This window comes from Panthera pardus, unplaced genomic scaffold (genome assembly GCF_024362965.1).
Source record: "Panthera pardus isolate Hobbes unplaced genomic scaffold, ASM2436296v1 HiC_scaffold_17, whole genome shotgun sequence".
In the NCBI taxonomy this organism is placed as follows: domain Eukaryota; kingdom Metazoa; phylum Chordata; class Mammalia; order Carnivora; family Felidae; genus Panthera; species Panthera pardus.
In genome coordinates this window covers 71,557,467-71,576,182 of record NW_026526732.1, presented here as the reverse complement: position 1 = coordinate 71,576,182, position 18,716 = coordinate 71,557,467, and the positions used below count along the sequence as shown (strand labels likewise).

Here is an 18,716-nt window from a genome sequence, read left to right as displayed (position 1 = left end):
AAACCTCAGTTATCTTACTTTCTTCCTTCTCTCCATCGCGCTCCCCTCCTCCAGACACATTCTATCAGGCACCAAGTCCTGTCACTTCTGCCTGTGGAAGGTTTCTGGAATCCTGGGATTTTGCAGAAATGGGTTAGCTTGTCTCCAGACCAAAGTCTGTTTCCAATTTATCTTTCACATAGCCATTAACTATTCTTCCAGAACAAATATCCAGTTTTGCCTCTCCCCTGCTTAATATCCAGTAGTTGCCCACTGTCTGGATAAAGTTTTATTTCTTTATCAGTGTGTACACCGTTCCTCCACGTTCCTTCACCCTCAATCAAAATTCACCTTTTCTGCTGAATTCTTAGCTCACTACTTTCTGCCAAAATGATAGTCACGTTTTCAAAGATCTTAGCCCAGAAGTGGTTTTGCAATGTGCTGTCTAGTTTGAGTTGCATATTTACATCAACTAGAGAGTTCTCTGGAGGAAACAGAAAGTATTCCAGGAGGAGAATGGCAGGGGGTGGGGGAGGACGGTTAGGGCGATGTTGCAAATGACCAATATCCTAGAGTGGCACCGTATTTTGCTTACTCTGCATGCTGGCAGTGGTAATAGCCCCAAATCACCCAGTGCCAGGGTTTGGTTCTGGAGGAAATTGTGCAGATTCCAAATATTGTTTTTTATTTAATGTTTATTTGTTTTTGAGAGAGAGAGAGAGAGAGAGAGACAGAGAATGAGCGGGGTAGGGGCTGAGAGAGGGGGAAACAGAGGATCTGAAGCAAGCTCTGTGCTGACAGCAGACAGCCCAATGTGGGGCTCAAACTCACGAACCTCGAGATTGTGACCTGAGCTGAAGTCAGACCTTAACTGACTGAGCCACCCAGGCACCCCCAGGTTCCAAATATTGTTAAAATGAAAAGATAGTCGGTAAGATTCCCATGCACTTTGGGAACCAATTCCTTTATACTATATTTTTTAAGGTTTTCCTATAAGTTTTATTTATTTTCTGGTGAAATATCTACACCCTCTCATGGATGAAATCATTTTCACACCTTTTATTCCTTTTTCCCCTAGCACTTCTGAGAAGGATGCACATTCAACAAATTATCATAATTTATTAAATAAAAGGGTACAGAGCACCATGAGCAAGGCATATAGAGTGCCCACAATGGAAATCCAACACGCACGTGCATGCGTGTGCACACAAACGGAACAGACCTTGAAACGTATCTGTCTTTTCTCCATCTCAAGTGACAGCTTTGTTAATTTATGACCAGCAATATAAATAGCAGCTTCTATATAGAATTTATATGTATGCCTTTTCTGTTGTTGTTTATATCCATCTGGTAAGAACAAGCAAACATGGGTTCTACTGATGTCAATAGGCAGAGTTGCTACAGCATATTTATTCAAAATAAGTGATTGCTGTGGGTTCTGATGTAAATAGACAAGCTACAGATACATTTATGAATTTGGATGTCTGCTTACATAAGCAATAAAGTATGGTGGCTACAAGCAGGCCACGGGGAGCCAGACTGGCTCCTGTTCCATCCTGGATCCACTATTTACTATCTGTGTAATCTTGGACACTGCATCTGTAAAAATAAATAATCACATTAACAACCTCATAGGTTGTTATGAGGATTAAATAAGTTAATACCTGTAAAGCATGTGGCACATGTTAAGTGCCTGCCACAGGGTCAATGCTCTACAAATGTTACCTATTGGTTTTGCTCACATAAAGCAATAATATTATATTTCATAGATAAAGGTGGGGGTTTTGTCAGAGGTATACCAGGGTATGATTTACTAAGTATAGACAAGGGAGTCCAGGGATTTAATACCACATTTGTTACCATCAGGGCTGAGATTTAGTTAAAGTGTTAACTGAGAATGACAGTATTTTCAGAGTTCGAATAGGACGTTTACTCTGGTATTGTTAGTATATGAAATGGTTAAACCAGTAGTAGAGTCTTCACGTAGGCAGCTTCCAGTCGACTTTCAAAAAATGCACTTCTCTAATTATATGAATATATTGTGTCCCATTTAACCAAATTGTGACAAATTAAGGGAAGAGGTGGAAGTGCCTGAAAAGCTGATGGAAGCTTTCAAGATGCAGAACACCTTAGAATATCAACAACAGTTTGTTTTTCCTTCAGACTTTGGGTTTCATTCTGGAGGCAAACAAGAGTACGGTATCTTGAATTTCTTCACTGGGTAATTTAAAACCCGGTGATATTGTGCACAGCAGCTGCACACATCATGAGTTCAGCATCAATTACAAACGAAACTGGTCATATGTTGTCCTTCATAGCTGTTACTATGTTCAAATCAAAAACCCAAGTCAACAAAATGGTATGAATATTAACGACCATAAGTCTTTTTATTAACCCTTTGGTTTGGGCTTTAAACAACCTTCATTTTTAAATTCTTCGTTCTTATCTACCCAAATAGACTATACTTGCTAATTACATATCCAGTCCTTACTATACTCCAGTAAGTGTCCTTATGAGAAAACTATACAGAATAGTTGCAGCTTTTAGATAATACAGCAACCTCAAGAAGAAAGTGAGGGCAGTACTGAACACTTTAAGAGTATAGAATCTATAGACCAGTGTTCTTTGTATAGCATTTACATTGACATCTAGTTTTAGGAACTAAAAACCTTGTATAACTTTAAATTGCTATTTTAGAAAGGGGAGTGGCGTTTTTCAAGGACTATGTTCCACTTGGTCTCTCTCTGATGCCAACTAACCAATAAAGCCGTTCTCATTCTGCTGCTGTGGGAAACAAGCAACAACAGAAAAGTAATAATGAGTTGAAAACAATTCAGTCTTAAGCACAGTCAAGGAGATGAAAGCGAGAGTCCCAGAACACCTCTCTTCCCAGCGCTCCCGGCCCGGGGCGGAGAACTTGCCAGCCAAATGAGGTGGGAACCTTGTACCCGGCGAGGCGCTGGAGGCGGGGCCCTGGGACTGTTCCCCCCGGGAGCAGCGGAGCTGCGCTGTGGGCCCCTCCCGGATTCTAGCGGACGCCGGGCGCGGGCACTGGAGCGGGTGTGCAGTTAAAAGGCAGCTACCGAGCGGGCAGTCGAGCGGAGTGTTTGCGGGTCACCGGCTGCAGGCGCGATGAGACCGGGAGAGGAGCGGCCCTTGGAGGGGGGCGCTTGCAGCGGCGTCTCCCAGCTGGAGCTGCTGAAGCTGCGCGCCGCGGAGCGCATTGACGAGGCGGCCGAGCGCCTGGGGGCCCTGAGCCGCGCGATCTGGAGCGAGCCCGAGCTGGCCTACGAGGAGCACCGGGCCCACGGCGTGCTGACGCGCTTCTTCGAGCGCGAGCCTCCGGCTGCCTCTTGGGCAGTGCAGCCACACTACCAGCTGGCCACGGCCTTCCGCGCAGAGTGGGAGCCGCTGGGGGTCCGTGCGGCGCGGCGCCCGCTGCAGCTGGGCTTCCTCTGCGAATACGACGCGCTGCCCGGCATCGGGCACGCCTGCGGCCACAACCTGATTGCCGAGGTCGGGGCGGCGGCCGCGCTGGGCGTGAAGGGGGCCCTAGAAGGGCTCCCCGGGCCGCCTCCGCCGGTGAAGGTGAGGTGGGGTCCTGGCGCGGGATTTTCATCGCCTGCCCAGACCGGGTCGTACCCGGGGACGGTGGGACCCGGCGCTTCCCGTGCGCACCTGCCCCCTCGGAGTCCCGGCCTCGCTTTTGCCAGAAGGCAGAACTCCTGGATCAAAGTCAGTAGTGCTTGAGGTGCCGACCCAGCGACTTTTTGCAGATTTTTGTTTCCTCTTCTGTAGTTGTAAACGATTGAGTAGACTGGCCCTAAGGAAAGAACTTAGGACCAAGCCTGGTTTTCGTTGTGATTTATTTTTGGTAACAGAATTAACTGCGATTTGCTGACGAGGTTGTGCAATCTCTGGAAGAAGTAGTTATTGTAGGGAAACCTCCAGCCCCCCTTTATTAGGCTCCAAAACCTCTTTTGTTTGTGGCAGTCCTAGGAGCTGTTGTGATTTGAATCGTTGGTATTTGGATAGGAATTTTTCAGTCATTGCAACTACCAAATCTTCCCTCAAAAATTGGAGAAGTGAATACTACATAGATGAGTTCATCCTTAAGTTTTAATATTTATTTCATGATATTAAGAAATTTCTCCTTTAAGTGGGGAAATTTCATTTATGCTTGTTGTAGGGCAAGTTTAATCTCGTGTTACTGTGTTTTTTCAGATGGTATTCTTCATTCTGCGAGCTAATTCAATCATCAACATTTGGCTTAATAAGAGCAAGGCTGATGTTTTATTTTCATATTCTATAGCCCATTTTTTTTTCCAATGTCAGTAACTTTTCTCTTTTATCTTAACAGTTCCATCTTTTGTAGCTTTTTCTCTTTAGCTGCCTTCTCTTTTCTGCTTCTGGCGGCTTGTTTTTTGGATCTGGGTAGGTTTTTGTTTGGGGGGGGCGGGTCCTTTGCTATTGCATGAAACACGGGAGAGATTTAATTTTAACCAGATTTATGAAAGATTCAGAGACGTCAGCAAGATTTAACTTGAAGTCATCAAATTTAAGGAGTCAAGGGTTCAGAGTAGAAAGCAGGTTCAATTATGAGTTCGAGTGCTTTGTAACTTCCAAAGAAGGCTCGACTTTGGGAAATGTACACCTTTGAATGGTAATGCACAGTTTTAGCAAGGTTATCAGTCCTCTCTTAAAATGGAATTTATGTTGATTCCCTTAACAAGCCAAGACTTTTTCCAATTTGTTTCATTGTATTCCTGTATATGATCTTGAAAGTGTATTAGTTGTTTATAATTTTTCTTTGCTTTTAAACATTGTTTGAAGAAGTTAAGCTTAAATATCAAAGTAAAATGTTTATTCTGTAAAGTTCTCTTTTGTTTAATTAGGTGTTTGGTGACCAGTAAATCTGCCTGGTTGAACTGGTGGAATCGAATTAGTAAGTTTGTGTAATAGTCGGCTCTTTCTAACTGTGGTGTTAAGGTTTATTTAATGTTCTTTATAAAGGTTTAATGAGTTAAGATCTTTTAATGAGTTAGCTCAGGAAGGAATCAAGAGTTCAGGTCTGAGGATCAGAACATCTAATCCGTGCTCTGCCTGGAGACTTGCAGTGTGTCCTGGGACAAAACACTTCACTCCATGCCTCAAAACCACCATCCCTGACATCCCTGAAATGATGACATATACTGCTCACCTACCTCACAGGGTTGTTGTGGGGATAACTAATAAGCAACTGGAATGTTCCTAACCAGTAAAGTGTTTATGAATAATTATATACATTACTAAAAGACTTAGTCAAGAAGAAGCTTTAAGAGATAAGTCCTAAAGAATTTTGAGGAATTAATTCAGTATATAGTATTTATCTTTTTTCATCTTTGCCTTTAGTTATATAAAATTGAGTTATAAAATTAGGAAAAGTTTCCTGGTGTAGCTTTAGTGCATACTTTGTGCCAAATTGGTATAATAATGTAAATTTAAATGTGTAGTTAACTTAGCACCGTAGATTTATGCCCACTGCATTATTTAAGTGTCAGAGAACAACACCTCTCTCCATAGTTCAAGGACTTTAATGTAGGTTGTGAATACCTATGCAAGGGAACCTGTTTGATATTTTCCTGCGAGGATTTTGTTGTTGTTGTTTTGCTCTGACACAGGTATATCCTTCTAGGTAGTTGTCCTGGGAACGCCTGCAGAAGAAGATGGTGGTGGCAAAATTGATTTAATTGAAGCAGGGGCTTTTAAAAATCTTGATGTTGTTTTTATGGCCCACCCATCCCAAGAGAATGCTGCTTATTTACCTGATGTGGCTGAACATGAGTGAGTAATCAAGTTGGAATAAGCTCCTTAGTGGAAAAGACTATTAAGATATTTCTGTGTCCTAACTGGAGACTAAAACCCAGTACTTATATATTGAAAAAGTAAGTTGAAAAATGATGATGTGATGCCTTACTTGATTTCCATTGAATAACATTTGGTAAGCCTCTTCTATTTGAGATGGTGTTTGTAATTGGACTATTAACCTAGTGCACGGGGCACCTGGGTGGCTGAGTCGGTTAAGTGTCCTGACTCTTGATTTTGGCTCAGGTCATGATCTCATGGTCGTGACACTGAGCTCCGCATCAGGCTCCATGCTGAGTGTGGACCCTGCTTGGGATTCTCTCTGCCCCTCCCCTGTGTATGTGCACACTCTCTCTCAAAATAAATAAACACTAAAAAAATAGTGCCTAAAAAGCATTAAGACTAGCAAACAGAATATGTTGACACTTGTATTCTATTCTGAACTATCTGAGAGCAATTAGGTTTCTAGAAAACATCTATCCTTTGACATGGGTTGTCTTTGCAACTGAATAGATTTGTAAGAGGCAGCTTTATTAGGGGCGCCTGGGTGGCTCAGTCGATTGAGCATCCGACTTTGGTTCAGGTCATGATCTCACAGCTCGTGGGTTCGAGCCCCATGTCAGGCTCTGTGCTGACAGCCCAGAGCCTGCTTCAGAATCTATGGCTCCCTCTCTCACTCTTTGTCCTTCTCCTGCTCATGCTCTGTCTCTCTCTCTCTCAAAAATAAACATTAAAAAAAAAAAAAAAGAGGCAGCTTTATTAGACTTGGAAGAAAACACACTTCTCTAGTTTACTTCTTGTAATTTGAGTTCTTTGCAAAGAGGGTAAATTATATTTCTGAGAGAAAAGACAGAAACTAGCTGTGGATTTTAGTGGAATTTGCATCTGTACTCTTCTGATTTGTCCGGTGCCAAAACATTTTATTTATTTTCCTGTATGTGGAAGAGCTCACTTTTTTGGATCGCTGAAGTGGATTGAAGTTTGCACACCAGAAGTTTCAGTCACAGTAGTTAATGGGCCAGTCACTAGGCCAGTCTCCAGGAGCCACTGTTGATCTGCTTCGGGAAAACCACATGTTCTCCTCTGTGGGAGCTAGGGAGTGATAAAACCATTGCAGCTGCGCTTCTAGGTGGTACTCACGAATCTTCCAGCTCAGAATCACCCGAGGCCTTGTTTTCACAGGATGACCATTTTAATCTTCCTTCTTATCACCAAGAGTTGATGCTGTGGCAGCAGGAAGAATCTTTCAACTTTGGTTTTGGGGGTAGTGCATACTGGAACACCTGCAGAGCATCTTAGAGGTTAGAAGTCTCTGCCAAGGCCTCTGGCTAGAAGAGGCCTGCAGCTGTAGGCTTACCAGCCCATTAGCCTTCTAGGACTTCGAGTTGGGCTTCTTGGCCTTGATCCATCAGCCCAGTTGGCCTCAGGCCTTTTCTTAGTCTCTGGCTTCTTAGAGTTTTCATTGGCCATCTGTTAAGATGGAAAAGGGAACAAGAATACAAACTAATTTTTGAAAATATTATGATCTTTTCATCCTAAAAATCTCCAACAATAACTAAGATAAAACACTATGTTCATATTGACCACCTTTCCTGCATCGTGTCCCTTCTTGAGAGGCATATATCCTTCCAGGACTTTTTTTTTTTTTTTTTTTTTAACGTTTTATTTATTTTTGAGACAGAGAGACAGAGCTTGAACAGGGGAGGGTCAGAGAGAGGGAGACACAGAATCTGAAACAAGCTCCAGGCTCCGAGCCATCAGCCCAGAGCCCGACGCGGGGCTGGAAATCACGGACCGCGAGATCGTGACCTGAGCTGAAGTCGGACGCTTAACCGACTGAGCCACCCAGGCGCCCCCTTCCAGGACTTTTTGAGCATAGTTATAAACCTAAATAGGTACATATATAAATTGAATTTTAAGGGAGGATTCTTTTTTCCCCCTTAAATATTCTGCTAAATATATTGTTGGTCTGGCTCTTCCTTTTGATTTTTTTAAGTTTATTTCTTTATTTTGAGAGACAGAGAGAGAGGGAGTACCAGTGGGTGCATGTGCAGGGTAGGGGCAGAGAGAGAGAATAATCCCAAGCAGGCTCCACACTCAGCACAGAGCCTGAAGCAGGACTCAATCCCACTAACTGTGAGATCATGGATACTCAGTGGACTGAGCCACCCAGGCACCCCCCCATCAGTTTGTTTAAAATACGCTTTTTGTCTTATTTTTCCTTTCCTTTTCCTATGTTCATCTGTTTTGTTTCTTAAATTCCACATGAGTGAAATCATATATTTGTCTTTGACTGACTTATTTCGCTTAGCATAATACATTCTAGTTCTATTCACGTTGTTGCAAATGGCAAGGTTTTATTCTTTTTGATTGCCAAGTAATATTCCATACTTTGCCTGTTGTTGATAGCATTGCTGTAAACATTGGGGTGCTTTGAATCATCATTTTGTATCATTTGGGTAAACACCTAATAGTGCAGTTGCTGGGCCATAGGGTAGTTCTATTTTTAATTCAAAAAAAAATGTTTAATGTTTTATTTATTTTTGAGAGATACAGAGCACGAGTGGGGGAGGGGCAGGGAGAGGAGACACCGAATCTGAAGCAGGCTTCAGGCTCTGAGGTGTCAGCACAGAGCCCGATGAGGGGCTTGAACTCACAAACCATGAGATCATGACCTGAACAGAAGTTAGATGCTTAACTGAGCCACCCAGGAGCCCCTATTTTTAATTTTTTGAGGAACCCCCATACGTTCTTCAGAGTGGCTGTACAGTTTGCATTCCCACCAATGATGCAAAAGTGTTCCCCTTTTTTTGCATTCTCGCCAATGTGTGTTGTTTCCTAGCCATTCTGACAGGTGCAAAGTAGTATCTCATTGTGGTTTTGATTTGTATTTCCTTGATGATGAGTGATGTAGAGTATCTTTTCAGGTGTCTTTTAGTATCTGGATGTCTTCTTAGGAAAAGTGTCTATTCCTGTATTTTGCCTATTTCTTCACTGGATTATTTATTTTTTGGGTGTTGAGTTTGATAAGCTTTTTTAACAGATTTTGGATACTAACCCTTTATCTGATACGTCATTTGCAAATGTCTTCTCCCATTTTGTCCATTGCCTTTCAGTTTTGTTGATTGTTTCCTTCGCTGTGCAGAAGGCTTTATCTTGATGAAGTCCCAATAGTTCATTTTTGCTTTTGTTTTCCTTGCCTCCAGAGACCTGTCAAGTAAGAAGTTGCTGCGGCCAGGGTCAAAGAAGTTGTTGCATGTTTTCTCCTCGAGGAGTTTGATGGTTTCCCATCTTACATGTGGGTCTTTCATCGATTTTGAGTTTATTTTTGTGAATGGTGTAAGAAAGTGGTCCAGGTTCATTCTTCTGCATGTCACTGTCCAGTTTTCCCAGCACCATTTGCTAAAGAAACTGTCTTTTTCTCATTGGATATTCTTGCTTACTTTGTCAGAAATTAGTTGGTCATACGTTTGTGGATCCATATCTGGGTTTTCTATTCTGTTCCATTGATTATGTGCCTGTTTTCATGCCAGTACCATACTGTCTTGATGATTACAGCTTTGTGTAAAACAGCTTGAAGTCCGGAATTGTGATGCCTCCAGCTTTGATTTTCTTTTTCAACATTACTTTGGCTATTCAGGGTCTATTCTGGTTCTATACAAATTTTAGGATTGTTCTAGCTCTGTGAAGAATGCTGGTGTTATTTTAATAGGGATTGCATTGCGCGTGCAGATTGCTTTGGGTAGTATCAACATTTTAACAACATTTGTTCTTGTTCTTCAAGTCCATGGGCATAGAATGTTGTCTTTTCCATTTCTTTGTGTCTTCTTCAATTTCTTTCATAAGCTTTCTATAGTTTTTCAGCATACAGATCTTTTACCTCTTTGGTTAGGTTTATTCTTAGGTATGTTATGTTTTTTTGTAGAATTGTAGATGGGATTCATTCCTTGATTTCTCTTCATGCTGCTTCATTATTGACATACAGAAATGCAACCGGTTTCTGTATGTTGATTTTATATCCTGCAACTTTGCTGAATTCATGTATCCGTTCTAGCAGTTTTTTGGTGGAGTCTTTCGGGTTTTCCACATAGAGGATCATGTCATCTGTGAAGAGTGAAAGTTTGACTTCTTTGCCAATTTGGATGCCTTTTATTTCTTTTTGTTGTCTGATTGCTGAGGCTAGGACTTCCAGTACTGTGTCGAATAACAGTAGTGAGAGTGGACATCCTGTCATGTTCCTGACCTTAGGGGGAAAGCTTTCAGTTTTTCCCCATTGAGGATGATATTAGCTGTGGGTCTTTCTTATATGGCCTTTATGGTGTCAAGATATGTTCACTCTATCCCTTTCTTGAGGGTTTTTATCAAGAAAGGATGCTGTATTTTGTCAAATGCTTTTTTTTTTTTTTTTTGCATCTATTGAGAGGATCATATGGTTCTTATTCTTTCTTTTATTAATGTGGTATATCACGTTGATTGATTTGCAAATATTGAACAGGCCCTGCAGCCCAGGAATAAATCCCACTTGATCATGATAAATAATTGTTTTAATGTACTGTTGAATTTGGTTTGCTAGATCTTGTTGAGAATTTTTGCATCTGGGTTCATCAGGGATGTTGGCCTATAATTCTTCTTAGGGGGATCTTTGGTTTTGGAATCAAGGTAATGCTGTCTTCATAGAATGAGTTTGGAAACTTTCCTTCCATTTCTGTTTTTTGGAACATTTTGAGAAGAATAGGTGTTAACTTTTCTTTAAATGTCTGGTAGAATTCCCCTGGGAAGCCATCTGGGCCAGCATTCTTGTTTGTTGGGAGATTTTTGATAACTGATTCAATTTCTTTGCTGGTTATGGGCCTGTTCAAATTTCCCATTTCTTCCTGTTTCAGTTTTGGTAGTGTGTGAGTTTCTAGGAATTCGTCCATTTCTTCCAGATTGCCCAGTTTGTTGGCATACAATTTTTCATAGTATTTCTTATAATTGTATTTTTGTGGTGTTGATTGTGATCTCTCCTCTTTCATTTGTGATTTTATTTATTTGGGTCCTTTCCTTTTTCTTTTATGATAAAGCTGGCCAGGAGTTTATCAGTTTTATTTATTCTTTCAAAGAACCAGCTCTTAGTTTCATTGATCTGTTCTACTGGTTTGTTTGTTTGTTTGTTTGCTTCTATATTGTTTATTTCTGCTCTAATCTTTCTTATTTCCCTCCTTCTGCTGGCTTTGTGTTTTATTTGCTGTTCCTTTTCTAGCGCCTTTAGGTGTGAGGTTAGATTGTGTATTTGGGACCTTTCTTGCTTCTTGAGATAGGCCTGTATTGCAATATACTTTACTCTTTTTTTTTTTTTTAGCATTTATTTATTTTTGAGACAGAGAGAGAGAGAGAGCGAGCATGAACAGGGGAGGGTCAGAGGAAGAGGGAGGCATAGAATCTGAAACAGGCTCCAGGCTCTGAGCTGTCAGCACAGAGCCCAACGCAGGGCTCGAACTCACAGATCACGAGATCATGACCTGAGTCGAAGTCGGACGCTCAACCGACTGAGCCACCCAGGCGCCCCATGCAATATACTTTACTCTCAGAGGGAGACAAACCATGAGAGACTCTTAAATACAGAGAACAAACTGAGGACTGCTGGAGGGGGGATGGGCTAAATGGGTGATGGGCCTTAAGGAGGGCACTTGTGATGAGTACTGGGTGTTGTATGTAAGTGATAAATCACTAAATTCTGCTCCTGAAACTAATACTACACTGTATGTTAATTAACATGAATTTAAATTAGTAAAATAAATAAAAAATAAAATATGCTCTCTAAAATGTTTTAAAATACACTAAAAATACTAATGCTGAAAAAAATAACCATTAACACTTATTTTCCTATAGTTTGTTGTATGGTAATTATACTTAGATTTGAACCCTGAAAGAAATGGTGCTAGAGCCATTTTCATAAAGGTCATCCTCTTCCATTTTATATTTATCACCAGTTTTGTTAAAATTCCAGTTTCAAGGTGATGGTGATAAGATATATATCAAGAACTAACAAATATCCCAAAATCTTAAAAATATATTTGGATGCTTTTAACTTGTTTTTATTTTGCCAGCAGAATGTTTTGAATTCATCAAGGAATATGAGCATGCCAAGGATTCTTGAATCTAGTTTGTTAAAAAAAAACTAAGTCTAGAATAGCTTTTTGGTAATTTAAATGTGGGTACTATTACTTAGGCTTAAAAAGTGTTGCCTATACAAGTCATCTTTATAAATAACTATTTAATATGCAATCCTTTCTTTAACCCTTATTTTTTATTGTATCTGAGTAGTTAAATTGGTATGAGAACTATTTGGAAGTGCAGTAACATAACTGATAAAATTTTGAGATATTAGTGATGCAGGTGTTTTGGAACACTAATAAAATGTTGGTCAGGAACAACTGACTTAATGCTAGAATATCTTAGGATATTGTGAGTGTAATCTGGTATTCAGAGGTTGTCTTAATTCATTTCAGATTGTCACCTATTTCTGTTTTCCTTCACCTGCCCTCCCCCACTTAAGATAGAATTATCTGTTTCGCAGACCTTTTATATAGAGTTATTACGATGCAGTGTAGAAGGAGACAGGAGCCCTCTTTTTGTAATTCCAGTGCCTAATACAGAATTGCATGTTTGTTTGAATTGAGTTGTGTACAAATTAAATTTCTATTGGGGGTTGGTTGAACAAAATTCTCTCTCTCTCTCTCTCTCTCTCTCTCTCTTTTCTCTTTTTTGGAATGCTTTCTTTGTGTCAGTCACTGTATTACATAATAGTAAACTACAACTAAGGTATATAAATTGCTGTGTTATTTCTACAAACGATTTGCAAATAAAAATTCCAGCAGTGTGACTTAATTCTGAACACTTGTTGGGTAATTCTAATTACGGTACCTGGATTTTCTTTAGTGACTTTGAAAAGAGTAATTCCAAATGATGTTTTGTTTCCTAGTGTGATTGTGAAATACTATGGAAAAGCATCTCATGCTGCTGCATATCCCTGGGAAGGAGTAAATGCATTAGATGCTGCCGTTCTCGCCTACAACAATCTGTCTGTGTTGAGACAGCAAATGAAACCAACCTGGAGAGTTCATGGTACGAATGTCAAGTATGTTGTGTAATGGATGGTGCTTAATATATTTCAGTGCCATGTAATTAACATTTGATTTTTAAAAATTGTAAACATTTTATATACTTTATATGAATATTCCAAACTTTTTAAACAGTTTCCAAAATTCATGTGACAGGATACTAGGATGTTTGTATGTGTTGGCTAAGAAAACAGTTAAATAAGTATTTATGTATAAATGGAATGGTCATTTTGAGTATTAGAGATAATGTTTTATGTAAGGATGTACATGTTTTCTGTGGGTATTTGAAAGTTGGATCTTGATTTTCCAGTTATCCTCACTGTTTTTTAATGGTAACAAATCATTTTCTCAATTTAAAAAAGTTATGGTTACTGGTTTTATTTTCTCTAGTGCTGATAAAATGAGTAACATCTTTTTAAATTATGTGTATCACCTTAATGTAACTACAGTAATAAAGTATGATCTTAAAGGTATGAATTTATTATTTAGTTATTTTATTATGATTTGGGAAACTGTTATACTTTAATATCTATTTTTTACCTGATTTTGTTATAGGCTTAAATTAGTTTGTAATTGCACTTTGACCAATGTCCTACCTTAGTTTTTCTAAGAGAAATATGTAAAAATAATTAATAATTTTTAAAGCAGATCAAATAAATTTAGATTTTGTGTATCTATTTCAGTTATTATTTTGAATGGATAAATCTTTCCTCTCAGTGTAGTTCCAAATAAATGTATTTGTTTTGACAGTTAATAGCACTTAGTGATCTTCGACCTGCATCGGTTTCTTGCTGGTATAAAAATTATGTTCCCAGAGCTAAATACCATTGAAAATATTCATAGGAATCTGGAAATACGAGGATAATTATAGAACCTTGTGCCATTTTTTTTCTTTTAAGTCAAAAGTTTATCAAAACGTACAACTATTACTACTTTATTAAGCCTACTGAAATAAACTCTTTCAGAAGTCTTAAGATTGTTATAAAAGTTTCTAACAGTTTCTTTATAATCATGCAACATAATTTCTCAACATCGTTAAATTCCTTAGAATTAAGTATGGATAGACAATTTTTTATCTCTTAGCCAGAAAGCATTACCCTATGTATAGAAACTTTTGTACAAAAAAAAAAAAAAAAGAAAAAAATTTTGTACAGCACATCAAAAATCATTGATTGGTATATCTGTGAAGCTAATAAATTGAAATTGTTTTTCTTCATGTACATATTGAAAATTCTATGGGTGTATTTAAACTTAAAGAAATGGTCTCCAAGCTCAATTTCAGTAATTTGGTTCTTTTTGTAGGCATAATAAAAAGTGGTGGTGTAAAACCCAATATCATTCCGTCTTATTCTGAATTAATCTATTACTTCCGTGCACCCTCAATGAAAGAACTTCCAGTTTTGACCAAAAAGGCAGAAGATTGCTTCAGAGCTGCAGCTTTGGCTACTGGGTGTACAGTAAGAACTTTTAAGAGTTAATATAAGTTATAATCAGAGGTATATCTATATGGGCTGGAGTTAAGTTAGAGTATTATTAAATTAGATTAGAACCTAACTTGCCCCTTTTTCATTTGGCAATGTTTAGAGTATGTAAGATCAGTTGAGTGAATGGGTGATGTGAAAGTCTTTAATTCATATTTGTTTTACTCAGTGCCCACATAGAAAGGACTATAGTCATTTTATTGCACTGTAATTAGAATAATTCTTGATAATGCTGAGTTCCCTGCCTTTTTGCAAGATATAGCCTTCCTTATTGGCAGTTGTGTTTTCAGAATTGCTCAGTATAGTTCCTATAAAGGGAACTTTATGGCAAAATCAGCAAAAGCTGTTTCGGGTGAAATTATTAGATATGTGCAGTAACGATATAAATACTTATGGCTTGCTGGAATGAAAGTTAAAATAGATGCAGAAGTTAGTGAAGAAGTGTTGTTCATTTAAACCATAAAGTCAGTGACGTTTCTGTGCCAGTCACGTAGGGTATACAGCAGAACGAGAAGTTTCAGAATTACATCGATCTTTTCCTGGGCAGAGGTTGTAGTCTAGTGGGAGAGATAGGATCTGGGTCTGTGCCTCTCAGCCTACTGATTTTGTAACTTTAGAAAACACCATTTGATAACTTTGGGACTCCATTTTCTCTTGAAAAAGGGAGATAATAATATACTTTATCTTTATGTTCTTGTGAAAATTAAATGAGAGAATATTTGTTAAGAGTTAGGGCCTAGACCTCATACTTACAACTCATTTGTTTCTGCTCTCAGATGTATGATTTGTTCACATAGTAATAGTGTCTCACAGTACTAGTGATTCTCAGCATATATGGTAAGTGTCCAGAGAGTAAAAAATTAATCCTTTGTCCCTTATTTATGAGACCAGTGTTCTAACCCCTGAGCTATGGAGCCAATCCTTTATCCCTTATTTATAATTATAAATATAAATATTGATAGAATAAACACATGAACTATTACCGTTAACTCTGAATCTCAAGGCATAATATTCCCTTAGGATAAGGTTCATTGTTACTGGATTTTAATCTATATTTTATTTTATTTTTTTTAATTTTTTTTTTAACCTTTTATTTGTTTTTGAGACAGGGAGAGACAGAGCATGACAGGGGAGGGTCAGAGAGAGGGAGACACAGAATCCGAAACAGGCTTCAGGCTCTGAGCTGTCAGCACAGAGCCCGACGCGGGGCTCGAACTCACAGACCGCGAGATCATGACCTGAGCCGAAGTCGGCCGCTCAACTGACTGAGCCACCCAGGCGCCCCTAATCTATATTTTAAATAGTCTCTTAATAACTTTTTATATTTTGGCTGACTTGTAATACATGAATGACTATTATATATTATAAGTATGTTTCTTTCTTTCTTTCTTTCTTTCTTTCTTTCTTTCTTTCTTTCTTTCTTTCTTCTTTCTTTCTCTTTTTTTATTTTGAGTCAGACTCAACCAACTGAGTCACCTAGGTGCCCCGGTTGTCATTATTTCTAGCTTAGATGTTGCTAAGAGTAGAAAAAATGTCAGCCCTGCCATTTTATAATTGACTTTTACTAATGTTATGGCTATTGCCTTTAGTTTGTGGAACTAATCCATTTTGATTTAATCAAAACTAAATCTATAAATCCTCTTAACTGTGTACCTATAAACTGCTTATAATTCTTGACACACTGAAACACTGAAGTTAATAAATGAGGACATGGGGTTCCTGGTGGCTCAGTCGGTAGAGCATGCAACTCTTGATCTCAGGGTTGTGAGTTTGAGCCCCACATTGGGTGTAGAGATTACTTTTAAAAATAAATAAATAATAAATGAGGACCGTAGCCAACCCTTCTTCATCATAAACCTGTCTCTCCTAGGTACCTTTATATCTTTTGGACCAGTTATTGGTGTCAATGTTGGCTTATATTTTGAATATGAGTAAAGCTTAATTTTTTTCTTTAAGAGGCTGCAGTCTAGAGCAGTGTTCCTCAGTGTCTGCTCTTTGGACCACCTGCATCAGAATTATTTGGGGGTCCTGGTTAAAATGGAGATTCCTGGGCTTCCCCCACACCCTATATAAGTTACCGAAGTTGAGACTTACTGGCTGGGAGAGTGAGGTGACATCATGTTGTTTGGTGCATATGTAACATGAAGGGGATAGGGCCTGAGGGAAGTCTTATTACCGATTTTTTTAAGGTAAAATATTTAAGAGAATTTATATTTGTAAGGGAAAGTGTACCCTCTTAAACCTCTTGCTGATTTGAAAATTAGATAGTGAATTTGAGTTTTTTATTTCAGAATTTGTCTTACGATTTTTTTTAGGTAGAAATTAAAGGTGGAGCACATGATTATTACAATGTTCTTCCCAATAAGAGCCTATGGAAAGCTTATATTGAAAATGGAAAAAAACTGGGAATAGAATTTATTTCAGAAGATGCAATGTTGAATGGCCCTTCAGGTAATCAGGTTCTTTCATATATACTATATTGCACTGTTTGAGGAAGGAAAATACCATCTTTGGTTAGAGGGTTTTGTTCGACAGCTTTGGAGGTAGGGAGGTATTGCTCTTAACAATATTTTTCACAAACTTAATGGTTAGGGGAACGAAACTAAAGAACTCTTCAGTGAATGTAAAGTGTTAAATGAGCAGATTTGTTTTTAGAAATAGCGTACTATTTCCTTTGTATTCTAAATACTTCTAGTGTTTAAACTCGCTTAGTTCTAATTTTAAAGTAAGCTACTTAAAGGAGAAATAGAATTTTAATTCATTGTCAGTCCTCAGTAAGCAGGCTAGCAAGTAGTTATAAGGAGGCATGCCAGTTGCTGAGGAGTAATTATTATGGTTGTTTACTACTAGTTGTTTAGTAAACAACTTAGAATTTAAATAATTATATTGGGGACTATTTTAGAGTTTTTCCTTTTTAAAAGGATCATTTCTAATATGTTTCCATGTTAGAGATGTATCTCCTAAAATATAACAATAAATGCTGATGAAGTGGACTCAAAAGGACTTGGCCATAGAAATGGGGTGTTGATGTCATTTACTGAGATAAGGAGTTCAAGAGAAAGCAGGTTGGAGTATGCTATGTTGGTATATATTATTAGTATGTTAAGTTTGATGTGCATATAGGATTTCTAAGGGGAACTTTTCAGTAGCCTGTGGAACCCCCAAATGATGCCTAGGTTGGAGATGTAGGAGTTGGCAATATCTGAAAAGTAATTGAAAACACAGGAGTATTTGGTGTGCTGGTGATTGCCAGCACTTAGGAGACAGGTAAAGGAAGCAATTTAGAGGAGACAGATAGTGACCAGAGAAAAGGCCAGACAATCAGGAGAAGTCAAGTCATGGAAGCCAAAGGAGTAGAGAATTTCTAGAAGGAAAGGAGTGGCAAATCATGTCTGGTGCTATAGAGATTGGATAAGTATGGTCTGGCATCTATTGGACTAACAATTAGAAACCCATGGATTGTCTTACTTTTCTAAGGATCTACTGATTTTGGAAATGTTACTTTTGTGGTTCCTGGGATTCATCCATATTTTTACATTGGATCTAATGCCTTGAATCATACAGAACAATATACTGAAGCTGCAGGTATGTGTTATTAGAAGTGAATGTGTGGGCATATGTTCTCTTTTTGTGGTAATAGCTCCATGTTTTTTCATTAGCTAACTTTACCTCAGAAAATACTGTATTGTGGTGGGCATTTCAAGAGGCGGTTTAGATATCGAGAGCTAATCTGAAAACCAATGTATAAGTTTATCATAAATAGGGAGGTTTCTTCATTTATTTTCTCCACGTTTTAGGGTCACAAGAAGCTCAGTTCTACACTTTGCGTACGGCCAAAGCTCTGGCAATGACTGCGTTGGATGTTATTTTTAAACCAGAGTTGCTGGAGAAAATCAAGGAGGACTTTAAATTGCAACTTCAAGAAGAAGAATTTTTAAATACAGTAGAATAAAAGGAAGACCTAGGAGACACTTATGGATCATTAAGAAGTACTGATTTTTTTCTTGAATCTTTTTTAATAATGGAGGAGGGCATGCTTAAATTTTAGTCTTAAGGGACTCAAATTCCTCTTACCTGAAGAGGGAGGCCATGATCCATGATGCAGAGAAAACACATTACCTCATATCTAAAATGAAAAATTTCAGGGGCGCCTGGCTGGCTCATTCGGAGGAGTGTTCAACTCTTGATCTCATGTGGTTGTTGAGTTTGAGCTGATATGTAATGGCATTTCATTTCTTTTCTTTTTTTTTCTTTTTTTTTAAGATTTTAAGTAATCTCTACATCCAACATGGGGCTCAAACTCACAAAG

General features: G+C 38.6%; 1 protein-coding gene across 1 annotated transcript; it reads left to right on the top strand.

Annotated features, from left to right (window-relative positions):
- Nucleotides 1-2,768: 2,768 nt before the first annotated feature.
- PM20D2 (peptidase M20 domain containing 2) lies at nucleotides 2,769-18,378 on the top strand. The gene is made up of 7 exons (XM_019442836.2): nucleotides 2,769-3,567; nucleotides 5,654-5,802; nucleotides 12,788-12,930; nucleotides 14,229-14,383; nucleotides 16,723-16,858; nucleotides 17,885-17,992; nucleotides 18,205-18,378. The coding sequence occupies exons 1-7, from the start codon at nucleotides 3,112-3,114 to the stop codon at nucleotides 18,357-18,359; spliced, it is 1,302 nt and encodes a 433-aa protein (XP_019298381.2). The 5' UTR covers nucleotides 2,769-3,111; the 3' UTR covers nucleotides 18,360-18,378.
- Nucleotides 18,379-18,716: the final 338 nt, after the last annotated feature.